At 35.4% G+C, this 12,922-nt stretch overlaps 1 protein-coding gene across 2 annotated transcripts; it reads left to right on the forward strand.

Annotated features, from left to right (window-relative positions):
• Positions 1-1,189: 1,189 nt before the first annotated feature.
• Positions 1,190-11,716, forward strand: LOC120092667 (splicing factor U2af large subunit B). Of its 2 annotated transcripts, XR_005486117.1 has the most exons (11): positions 1,190-1,451; positions 1,888-3,436; positions 3,528-3,665; positions 5,395-5,466; positions 7,508-7,549; positions 7,686-7,775; positions 9,664-9,768; positions 9,896-9,988; positions 10,146-10,225; positions 10,312-11,113; positions 11,333-11,716. XR_005486117.1 is itself a non-coding variant. In XM_039050815.1 (10 exons), exons 2-10 carry the CDS (start codon positions 2,024-2,026, stop codon positions 11,021-11,023), a joined length of 2,745 nt encoding a protein of 914 aa, XP_038906743.1. In that variant the 5' UTR covers positions 1,191-1,451; positions 1,888-2,023; the 3' UTR covers positions 11,024-11,716. The 2 variants fall into 2 exon arrangements, 1 of the variants encoding a protein (XP_038906743.1); XM_039050815.1 differs by having other exon boundaries at positions 1,191-1,451; positions 10,312-11,716.
• Positions 11,717-12,922: the final 1,206 nt, after the last annotated feature.

A 12,922-nucleotide genomic window follows, 5' to 3' on the forward strand; every position in this document is an offset into this window, starting at 1 on the left:
GTTATATAACGAGACGTTAACACTTCGTGGTCAGGTCTTATACAAACTCTTTGTATAGGACACCCCGCTCGTATGTCCCCACATGAATAATCAGGATCAGATCATCTGTAGCAAGTCACAACACTTGTAACTATTCTACAAAGCAGGCCACATCCGTAGCGTTACCAGGATAAGGTTTCCCTCCTATATCCATATACTACAGACCATTTTGGTTATCACTCAAGACATGATCCATTTGTATGTCTCCACATACATGCTTAAGTTACATAATGACAACTAAGGATTTTAGTTTATTGGTTTGTGGTAAAGCACATAAAACATCCAATGTTCAAAGACAACAAGTGAAGAAAATATCATATATTATACATCACAAGCGTTTGTTCAAAACTGTGTTTACAAACTACAGGACACGAGAGTTTAGGGCATCATCCCAACAAACCATTCCACCAACTTTTAGTTGGTGCCCGAAACGATCCTGGATAGTGTTTATCACTGATAGACGGTGACTTTTTGTTATATCTGTAAATAAGTTGGCTCATTTTTCCATATTTGAAAACAATCCGTTTATATATATATATATATATATATTTTGCACGGTAACAACTTATATTATTTCTTCTATTTAAATTAATTTAATTAATATGATTAGGAATTCCTAAAAAACTTAATCTGATTAGGATGGAAGTTCAAATAAAAACGCAAAAGAAAATAGGTAGAGTTTTTAGTAGATTAAAGTTAGCTTTTAAAATATTTGTGTAAAATTCTACCCAATCACAAAAACCAAATTAAAATTTCAAAATTTTGACCAAATTAGAACTTTCTTGGGAATAATAATGAAAATAGATTTTTTTTTTTAAAAAAAGAGGTTATTTAAGGTTTAATACGATTCAAAAATGAAATTATTTGGATAAAACATTGAATAATAATTGAAAATGAATATATATTAAAAAGAAAAAAACCACACGCATATATTTAGAGATTTTAAAAAATAGAAAAATAAAAAAAATATTTACATAAATAGTAAAATTTTAATTATAATTATCATAGGGACGCGGATAATAGTCCATCAATCTTTGTTTTTTTTTTTTTTACTATTAGAAATATAGTTGGACATTTTTGTTACATGTGAAAATTTCTCCTTTTATTCTTATTATTATGTGGGAAGAAAAAGAAAAAGGGGCATTTAAACGATCCACGCGGCGGGTGAGTTGGGGAGGAAGAGAGATCGTTCCACGACCACGAGTGACTACACACTAAAATTCCAGAGAAAAAGAGAGAAAAAAGAACCCCTCAATTTAGGTTTTTCTTCCTCCTCCTCCTCCATCGCCATTCCCATCTTCTCTCTCTCTCTCTCTCTCTCTGCTGGTTGCCTCAGACACTGCAACGCCGCAATTCCTCATCGCCGTCGCCAGGCTTCGCATTCCATCTCTCATTTCTGCCTTCTATCTAAGGTTACTCAGCTACATCTTCTCCCTCATCGTTTTTCTTTATTCTTCTGTTGCTGCTGTTAGTTTCATCCTTCCCAGCCCTCATTGACTCTCTAATTGTGGATAGTAGCGTTACATGGGAGATTATTCATTATAATTTCTTTAGGCTAATTAGAGGTTTTGGGGGTTCAGCACGCTAGTTAACTGGCCCAAAAAAAAAAAAAAAAAAGGGATAATTCTTCCTTAAGTGGTTCAAGCTTTGGTTTATGTCTTCTTGTAGTCAACTTGAGTAATAAGCGATTAGGAAGTGGGAAGATAAGAGGCTCCATGTAAACCATTCTCTTGAAGTAAATTTAGTCTGCATTTTAGCTTGCATGGTTAAGTTTTGATTCATTCAATGTTTGGTTTATTGATGTTATCTTTAGTTTTCTTCTTAATATGCGTGTTTATTGTTTTGTAGGAGTATTAAATGTGCAAGTGACTGCGTAGCACTGAGGATTTCCACCTTGACCAGTTATTGATCTTTTAACATGGTCATTGCGGTCTTTGTTTGAGCATTAATTATCACATTATATCGTCCGTTTAAGTAGGGGCCGATGAGCACGTATAGTTGCTCAAAACAATACAGTAGAAGGAGTAAAAAGCAGACCCCGAGCAACTCTAATGATGAAAGTGCTGCTCGGACTAGGCCTCTCAGCTTTGAAGATATTATGCTTAGAAGGAAGAATAAAGGGTCAGCTGCTACTGTTGAGGTGGGTGCCACTGGTAGCCACTCAAGAAGGGAAAGCATAGATAAGCACAGTATTGATAATCGTGCATCTGAAAGGCATGTTCGTCACAGTAAAGGATCTTCTCTTGATGTGCAAAATCTCTCATTTGAGGAATCAGCCAAAGATAGTTCAAGAAGGAAAAAAGAGGAGACATTGTTGAAGGACAATATGGTGGTTAGGAGTGATAGAAATAATTATGAATCTGGATTGTCACTGATGAGTAAACTTAAATATGACAAGAATGGAAAGGATAAAAGACAGAAATATGGCCAGGAAAATCTTGGTTGGGAAAAAATTGACCAGAGTTCTAGAATTGATATTGATACTGAAACTGGAAAGAGGCATTCAAGAGATACAGCTGGCAAGGATAGACGTGAAGATCATGATAGGGGGAAATTTGAAAGAGAAAGTAAGAGAAAATCTCAAAATGGTGATGATGACAGGAACAGAGACAAGTACAATGCAAAGAGACATGACCATGGTAAACATCATGACCTAGAAAATAGAGAAAGAAAGGAAGCTAAAGTATCATTAACTTCACATTATGAAGATTCTAGATTGAAAAGAAGACGGAAAAGAAGCCCAGATCGTGAAAGTAGACATAGAAGATCTGTTTCACTTTCTCCAAGGCCGCACAAGCACTCAACTAAGTTAACTAGGCAGAAGGAGTTGCCATTAGAGTCTCATGTAAAGAAGTCTGGAAGATGGCGTTCTGATAGTGATAGAACAGGGGATTTTAGCAACACTTCCAATAGCCAATACCGGCGACATTCTGGGTCAACAAGTGGGCTTGGTGGCTATTCACCTAGAAAGAGAAGAACTGAATCTGCTGTCAAGACTCCTTCACCTGTTCAATCACCAGAGAAGAAAAATGAAGTGTTGGATCTTCCTCCAACGGAAAAGGTTGGATTATTTTCTGGCTCGGTTACTTCCAACTTCCAGCCACCAAATCCTACTGTTTCCTTGGGCATTAGTAATGATCAATCTGGTGGTACACTCTTTTCTTCTGCTATGGGGAAATCTTTATCAGGGGTTTCTTCAAATAATATAGCAATGAAGACAAAGGTTTCTCTTGATTTGATTCAGCTGACCCAAGCTACTCGGCCAATGAGGAGGCTTTATATTGAAAACTTACCACATTCTGCATCTGAGAAAGCAATCATTGATTGCCTGAATGGTTTTCTTACATCTTCAGGCGTTAATCACATCGAAGGAACCCAACCATGTATTAGTTGTATTGTAAGTGCTTTATTCTATGTTCTAAATGTGTGTCGCTATTTTGTTATGATATTGTCTGATGGGAGTTTTGGTACATAACACACTTGTGCAGATACACAAAGATAGGGGGCAAGCTCTTGTCGAATTTCTTACACCTGAGGATGCTTCAGCAGCTCTTTCATTTGATGGAAGTGACTTCTCTGGCTCCATTCTAAAGATTCGGCGACCAAAAGATTATATCGAAATTGTAGTAAGAATAAATATCCAGAATTCTTGGCCATCTCCATTCTCTTGATACCCTCAATCTATAATACATTTTTCATTATTTGAATTAATTATTCCATTGATTGGATGAATAGTATAGTTTTAACTTGTTAGGCAAACCTAAAATTGTTAAGCTATAGTTTCCTAGGTATCAGGACCCTGCATGACTCTCATCTGATTGTTGGGGACCTTTGTTTGTCTTTGATTCTTTTGTTTTGAAAGTACATTGTGCCAGTAGCTCACGATTTAGATGAAGTTGTCTTACGTCTTCTTTTTCTGGGATAGGGGAGGTAATTTGTAGTAGTTTTTTTTTCCAGGCTCTTGAGAATGTTTGATTAAAAAAATCTTGGGAGAATCTCCATTTAAGTAAGTTCTCCATTGTGTGGATGCATATTTTAGGTTAGTATGTGCAAAACATGGATGTAGGATGACTTGTAGTGTTGAAAAATGGCCTGTGTTATATTTAGGTATGTGACTTGGGGACGATCTCATTAAAAACAATTATTGAATGCAGTGGTGGAAAGTATGGAGAAGGTTGCCTAAGTTGGCAATGTGGTTTTTAAGATCTGATTATGTTTATGCTAGTTTATGGGGGCAGTATTTGCACCCATGAAAGATTGTAATGGTATGAAGGAGGAGATCATTTTGCCTACCTTTTTCTGGGACAAAGAACCCATTCTTGGTTGGTCTCTGGCCCTCTTTCTCTATATTCTTTCCAAATCTTGGTTAGAAGGAAGTTGGATTCCTTTTGTTTAATTAAGCCTTCCATTCAAGGGATGAATCAGCAAGTGGATGAGATTGGCTTACAAATCTTAGTTGGAAATGGGATTACATGTATTTATGAATTGAAGGAGACTCAAGTTGTGGAATGGTGGAATCTATCGCTGGTATAGGAGGAATTTCCCTGAATCTTGGGAATGAAGATTTAGGAATGCAGTTGAGGATGGATCAATTGTGGATGTTCCATGCACTCAACTCAAGTGCATGAATCAATTGTGGATGTTCCTACAAGAAAGGTTATGCTTGGGCATGCAGTCAACACAATTGGAGGACTTATTAGTTGAGGAGAGTCTTAAATGATTACGAGTGAGGATGTGTTGTAGTGAATGTCCTTCACGATTTATTTAGAAAATCCCTTGACATTATTGAATGCAAACAAGTGCACTAGCTTATATAAATATGTATGGTTAAACTTAAAAGTGGTGGATAGTCTGGCTTCTCTAGGCTCTGGCTAATAAGAACTTAATTAGGACAGGTAAACTGGAAGAAAATCTCTTGCTATTGATACCATATTAAACCAGAAACATATAGCTCAAGGGCTGATCATGAGAGTGGTAAATGATATCATGTTATGTAGCCATTTGACAAAGTTGGCCAACTATGGATCGTTTGATTCGCTCAATTTCGTTCAATATCTTTATGTGATAATGGATGTACTTATCCATATTATTGTCTTGCATGCCTACATTTTAAGTTAAGGGATTCAATAACTGGGTTTGAGTTGAGGGTATCACTCCGTACCTTTTTGCCCCTTGTCAAACCTCTTTTTCTTTTTCCTTTTCTCCCTACAATTTATTAGCTCGGGTTCTAAATTTTGTTTAAATTTTCTATAGTGTATATAGAATCTGATCTTCATCCTTGTCATTTCAGTTTCTGAGGTCTATTGTGGTTACTATCATGTAGCAGGTTTTCAGACAGTTGCTATTTTCATGCAGACTGGTGACCTGGACAAGTCGGTGCAGGTAGTAAATAAAATCAGTGATGTTGTCGAGGACTCACCAAATAAGGTATGTATGTATTTTAATTTTTGGCACAAGGAGCGGAATGTTACTTTTTGCTTATGATGGGGAGTGAAGTCTAGTTATTATTTTATTATTATATTTTTGTTGTTGCGGGGGGTGGGGGTTGAGAAGAGAACAAAGAGGTAATGAGCTAAGAAACATCTCTATCTACCCCCTCTTATGCAACTTTTTATTACCTTTCACCTTTTCTGGGATAAAATTACCTCACCTTTTTTTGGACCGTAAAACTCTGGTTCTCTTCATAAAATGATCATGTAAAATTTGAACAAGAAAATCACTGAAGATTGCTGGCTGAACAAGGAAAATACTGAAGTCATCCTTTGGGACTAAGATTCCATGCAAAAGGGCCGCAAATAAACAAATGGTTTAAACCTTCACTCTTCTTTATAAACGTTTAAGATTACCTTGGATTGAGATGTGATGAGCTGAGCCAAATGAGTTCTTTGTTTGGATGTTGTCTGCTGTGTTGTTCTTGTTCATAACTCCCATGAGCCCTCTTGGGGGTGCGTGTAGGCTCAAGGCATAGGTTTGGCACCTTGCCTTGAAAAGGCGAGGTCTAAGAAGCACTGACACTTCTAAACTGGCAAAGTGTCGGTGTTGGACAAGTGTTGGGCACCAACACGCTCTGACACACCTTCAATGTCTGATACACCAGCTGGCGTGTCCATTATTTTATTATTATTTTTTTTATTTTCTAACACGTCGGGACATGCCAAGACACATCTAGGTCACGCCAAGGACACTCCATATGCAAATTTTTTTAAAAAAAATAATGAAACAAGACCCACTATCGGTAGCCCGTTTAAGGGGCAGTTTAAGCTGACTAAAATTAATTATCCAGCCCAACATTTTCAAAATTCTAGATTGTTTACGCACTTTCTCCATACTAGCACACTTCAGCCCTGGGTCTTTTTTTTCTCATATTTCTACTTTAGCTATGCTTTCTCTTTATGTGTTACTATATATCTTTTATATATAGTGCGCCTCACAAAAAAGAAAAGCTGTGCTTTTTTTGCGCCTTATGCTTAAGCCCAAGAAGATTATTGCGCTTTATCAATGCCTTTAGCTTTGAAGAACACTGACCACAGAAAGTTATGGCCTTTTTCTTGGCAAATTTTCTTCCAATACCACTAGTACGCTGTTAGTTGATTATTAGTCAATTTGTTTACAGTGTAAATTAGCTTTCTTTTCTCTAGTAATTGTGGAGGATTCTAATCCCTAGCTGCACCAAACATACAACCCAACTAAGGAGATTGCTTACCACGGTGGGGCCTTCCCATTACCTTAATGGGATCCTTTGGACCTTCAAGGAAAATAGAGTGATCAGTTATCAACTTATCATCAATTACATCAGTACTTGAGCACATTTTTCTTTAAACCATTTTCCAAATCCCTTTGCTGATAATTCCAAGTATTACAAATACCTATAACCCCTTAAAGAAATCTTTTCCCAAAGTGACTGTACATTCATAGTTCCTACTCGAGTTCTCCCAAATGAAGTTTCTGAATGGGATTTCCTCTTTCTTCCACCTTCATAGGGACCATGTACGAAGAGAAGTATTTATTCCATTTTGAAATTTTATTTCGAACTCTTTCCAAAATCATATCCTAATTGCTGAGGCTTCAAGGATCTCTCAGAGATACAGTTTAAAAAATTTGATAGTAATATTTTCAAAATTTCAATAGCATATTCCCATTTTCAATATAGCTATTAGGATTCTGATGTTTTAGCATCATTTAAATATTTTCTATTTCGTTGTCTATAGTCTGAATGGTACTCTCTGGTTATTTAATATACAAACTTTTCTGACGAGGGAAAAGGAGGTTGTTTTTATATGTTATGCACCACACATCAACACAAGAGCTCTGGAGGTGCCTATGTAGGTGGAATCACCATATTTGACAAACTAAAGTTACCTGTGTCCTTTTAAGCTCTATACTTGAATGAGTTTTTTGGGTTATTACTACTCTTAGTAACCTTATTTTATAGTCATGTATGCTTAACCTATGTTGCATCTTGTTGCAGATTATTGTTGCTGGGATCTCAAATAGAATATCACCCAAAATGGTAATTTGAGGAAATATTTTCTAAACCTTGTAATTTTAGTTTGAGGAAATCATACCTTGCATACGATCTTTACCTTTCACAACAGTTTTCACTTTGAAACTATACATTCGGGGATTGTTTCTTTGTTGTTTTCCAGCTTAGGGATATTGTTACTGCATTTGGACGTTTGAAGGCCTATCACTTTGAGATGAACGATGATCTTAATGAACCTTGTGCCTTTTTGGAGGTGAGTTTTCATGTCTTATGTGCTTTACTTGGCTCAAGTGCTATTTCATTATTTGTAATGATTCGGTAAGGATCTATATTATTGTGTTGATTCCATTAACATAAACACTTCCAGTTGGAAAATGATACTCCATATAATTTTTTAAATACTACTTTGGATGGAAGCCTATGGTATCCTCTAGTATTTTGTTTTTGTACATTAAATTTTTAAGTCCTCTGTGTTGTCTCTTTATTTCATAAATGCTTTGAACTTGATATTCCTTTCTTTTCTTTTATCGTTCTTTACAATGTATTAATGATATGTGTCAACATGATTATAATTTAATTTGTTCATGAAAGAGTTCAAACCACCTTGTATTTGTAGTTTTATGTTATAGAATAAAAGCTAAAAAATGTAAAAGGATTGTCTGTGCCACTTCATGACGTTTTAAGTGATTCGTTTTATAAGACGATTCTTTAATATGCTTGTTACTTTCATGAACCCTACCAAGTTGTAGACCTAGGGACATGTTATCAGTTTTTCATTATATGCTATGCTTAAAGGAAGTTTGAGTAGATAGCACATGCAGGATAAATAATATCCTTGCATTACTTTTTTGGTAGTGTATGTGATCCCTTATGACTTGATTTAGTGATATTTCCTTGATGCTTCTTGATCACAGTCTTAGTCCGGGAGTTGGTGACTTCAGTTAGTAGTGTTCTGTCATTCTCCTCAAGTGGGGCAAATATGGGTTGCTTCTTATTACAGTGAAAGATTCAACGTGCAAAGTTTTACTGATTAATGGGCGCTTTTAAATCTTTTGGTTTCTAACCAATGCACATAGATTGCTATTTTCTCTAGGAATCATCAGACCATTGCAAACCAGAAGGTAAAATGCAATGAACTAATGAAGTGTGCTATTTGTCTGTGAACTTGCTTATAATCGCCATAAGTGAGACTCCAATTGTTGCATTAACTAAACATGCGTTTTCTAATAGGGTCAGTTCACTTTCTGGTGGAATATTGTAGAATAGATTCTTGACTTTAGGATATCTTGTTCACATAACCACATCTGGCTTTCAAATTTGAAATTCTTAAAAGAACAATTTTCAATTTTCAATTTAATATCAACAAGGTTAACTAAAAGTTTACATACGAATACATGCCTTTGGTTCTGATGGATGGGACACCGTTTGCCACTATAAGCAACTATGTTCCATTCCAGACATATTGGATGGTCTTTTTAGTGTGTACACACCTTTATGTACTTGCGCCCTTTTTTGTATCAACATGCACTAGAACTCTCGTTGGTGTATGTTAGGTAATTATATATTCGCCAATGACCTTTCTCTGCTATTTAACTAGGAGAAACTGTTCCTGCAATATTCAGCATGAATGCACGATGAAACTTCACATTCCTTTGTTCCTTCTAGGCAGCAACATGCCAACATCTGTGTTTATGATATCCATGATGTTCATGTTTTGTATTTGTTGCTACTGTAGCCGTTGGCCATGTCAACCTTTGATCATTAAATCAAGACTTTTTGTTTGTTCGCTAATAAGTATGGTATTTATTAAGTTATTAATTTCTTTTACTGGTAAAAGCAATTATTTTATGCATGTGGAAATGTTGGCCCGTATTATCTGGAATTTGATTGAGGCTTAACATTTTCCCAACCAAAAATAAAGAAGTGCGAATAAATAAAGCTTTGGGGCTTCAATATCATTTTCCCACCTGTTTACTTTGGTTTTGGTCCCTTTTCATTCCATTTATGAAAATTGTGCAAAAAGATATATATACATATATATATAAAAATCGTTTTCCCATCTTTTATTTTTTGTATTATATGCCATTTATTTGATCAATTCTCTTTTCCCTGATCACAATTGTACTTAATTTACTTATCAGTACGTCGACGAATCAGTTGTGTCCAAAGCTTGTGCTGGTCTGAATGGTATGAAGATTGGAGGGGAAATACTAAAAGTGTTTCCGGCAGTTCGTTTTGCATCAACGGTACGAATGATCTCTTTATTTTTCTAATTTTTTGTGACAATTCTTGATCAGATTGAAGCATCTCGAAAATTTTATTTTTATTTCACATGGTGATTTGGCCCTTGCTTATTTTTCTTTCATCTGTTAGGAACATCATGGATGTCAACCATGTTATGGGATCCCAGAGCATGTAAAACCTCTTCTTCAACAGTCATCAGTAGTGTTAAAAGTTAATAATGTGGTACGTTAATATTTTTTTTGTGATTGCTGCTGAAACCACTCATATCCCAGAAAATGAAAACGTAGGGGCACGCATTCGGTTTAATGGTCGAAGTGAGAATATTATTATATAGTGTCATTTGCAATCATTCTGATTAGGCATTTTCTTTTCGGACCAGTTTAATGCAGATGTCCTCCCAGTACTCTCTGAGTCGGACATTGACGAAGTTCTTGAAGATATTCGGTTTGAATGTGCTAGGTCCTGAGAGTTACTAATAATGTTACTAATAGTGTTACCTTTTCGTTACTGTGATTGTTTGTAAAATAATCCATGCAATTTTGTAGGTTTGGGACAGTTAAATCCTTGAATTTTGTAAAGCCATGCAATGGATGTATCAGTGCTGAAGAAGAATACAAGAAAATTAGTGATGTCACTGACGTGGAGGTCAAACATGAGATTCAGGAAAACAGCACAATGGTGATTTCAAGAAATAGTAATGATCTTGAAGATAACAACCCTAACCTTGATAATTGCCCCAATGATACCAATCAGAAGCAGGGTAATAGACATCAAGACGAAGGTGTGGAGGGCAAATTCTGTCAAATGGGTAACGATAATGCTTCATGTTTTGAAGTAGGTTGTGAGAATGCTTCAGAAAGAATCCCTCAAGAAATCTCTGAACAGCGACGCAGCCCAGAAATTGAACTTCAGAATGCAAAAGCTGAAATAATTGAAACTGATGAAACTGGCTCGGATAAGAAATTGGTGTGTCCAGATGATTCATCTATGGTGGTGGCTGATAATGAGAAGAAAGCTCTAAATGGATTGGACCCCATGGTGAGAACAGGTTCGGGTGCATTTGAGAAAAGCGAAAAGAAGGATCCTGGTAATAATGTGGAGAGTTTATTTGTGTTGGGGAGTGTCTTTGTTGAGTTTGGTAGAATGGAAGCCGCGTGTATGGCTGCACATTCTTTACATGGTAGGATTTATGATGGACAAGAGATTAGCATTGAGTACATTCCCCATGATCTCTACCGGAAGAGGTTTCCTAAATGACTACATTTGAATACTGAATGTGGTGATTAACTGGTCGCTGAGGTCGTTTCACATGAAAGCTCCACTTATTAGCAAATTTCATTACTGAAGGTATTTGTTAATGGCTCATTTTAGGCAAGCCTCGATATTTTTTTAATCATTTGGCTCGAAATCTGAAGCATGCTATATGGTGAAACAAGTCATTTCTCAAGCACCATATGGATAATTTGCTGAAATCAAAGCCTGGGAGAGTATAACCTCCCCCACTTGAAAGCCTTTTAACCTGCCCCTCCCTGTGTTTCTGATAGATTTTCTTTATATGCTCAACAGGTCCAAGGATCTGGGTTATGGACATGAAAGATTTACGGGTGAAGATATGGTCATCTTTAAACATTACTTCCATATCTATTACCCGTTTATTTCTTTCAGCGGGAGCTCTCGATAATCTCATGTCTAATCTTTGCTGTAGATGATCTCTCATTCACAGTTGAATTAGTTACTTTAATACAAGAGATCATCGTTCTTCATCATTGTTTTGTTTACCTTACAATAGTATTTAGAAATATAGTACATAATGGGAGTTGGCCAATCCATAAAGTTCATATGGAGATGCGTACATAACAGTAATGTGCTAGTGGTCAGATTGCCTTAAATGATAAACATTTTTAGTAGTTAAAGTTCTGGTAATAATCTTCTTTTTGCATGTTTTTCAGCCAGATTACAAGTTTGGTGCAAGGTTATTATTATATCTTTGGAGCTCTCTCTTTTCTTCATTAGACTTCATGTAGATTTATCTATCTAGTTGGGATGCAACTTTGTTAAGAAGCTGATCATAGGGAACTAATATTGTTTTTTATATGCAGATTGGTGCCTCAAATCAAATGTAAGAGTAGGCACTAGTAACTTTCTTTGTAGTTTGTTTTTTTTCATCTTTAGGATTTGTATCTTTTGATTGTTTTTTTTTTTTTTTTTTTTTTTTTTTTTTAAAAAAAAAAGAAGAATTAAATTGCTACGGATATGGGTATTTAGGTTTTTGCTGTCGCTATCCTATCAAATATTTCATCTTTTTTAGGTTGGGTTTTGTTGCATTAAGTCCACATGCTCAAAGATATTTATGGTTGTAATTAAGACATCTCTATTTATCTGTCATTTCATCATGACCTTTGATATTTAAATTGCGAAGCACATTGAGACGTAGTCTACTTGAACTCTAACCATAAGATCATACTGTCATGAGCAAAATACAATGTATAACACATTGCCGCTTTGATTTTGGCTCAAGCCTGGCCAATTACTATATTCAAAAGTCAAAGGTTAGATCTTCTAACTTCACGATTGTTGAACTAAACGAAATGTATTTTATATTTGTTCGTTATATAATCTTGTAACTTGAGCATCAAGGTTGTGAATCCCTTCTGAAGTTGTCAAGTCATTAATTTTTTGTTCGCATCTTAATGACCTAGACTCGAACGTCAACGTCAAATTAATCATGGAGCAATATGGTCCCAGTTTAATTGATATAAAATCTGCATTTTGTGGTTTTGATTTTCTTACCTCTTCAAAAGAAAAAAAATAATAATAATAATTTACACAGGTTTTCTTAAAGTGGCATATTTCGATGTATTAGTCTTTTAAAACGTAATCATGAGATCAAGTTATAAATTATAAACCTCTTTCATAATTGTCTTTATGAATTCAAATACGATTTTATGAACTTTTTATCTGAAAATTCACGAATCTAATATTTATATCTAAGTGGGTTTTGGTCTGCTTCATCACTTGAGTAGTGTAAATATTTATTACAATGCTTCAATATTCTTTGTGAAAGATTACAAACAAGCAATTCTCTCATTTTGTTAGGTCATTTTATTGCACTAATCTAACATTCTATATAGATATAGTTACATAATTTTTAAAAAT

The sequence above is a fragment of the Benincasa hispida genome, chromosome 12, assembly GCF_009727055.1.
Source record: "Benincasa hispida cultivar B227 chromosome 12, ASM972705v1, whole genome shotgun sequence".
NCBI lineage: Eukaryota > Viridiplantae > Streptophyta > Magnoliopsida > Cucurbitales > Cucurbitaceae > Benincasa > Benincasa hispida.

Excerpts from the sequence above, each read along its gene's own strand:
- LOC120092667 (XM_039050815.1), top strand. The coding sequence starts at position 2,024 with ATGAGCACGTATAGTTGCTCAAAACAATACAGTAGAAGGAGTAAAAAG. Across the intron at positions 7,550-7,685 it reads ATAGAATATCACCCAAAATG|CTTAGGGATATTGTTACTGC; the intron begins GTAATTTGAGGA and ends GTTGTTTTCCAG. Across the intron at positions 9,769-9,895 it reads CAGTTCGTTTTGCATCAACG|GAACATCATGGATGTCAACC; the intron begins GTACGAATGATC and ends TTCATCTGTTAG.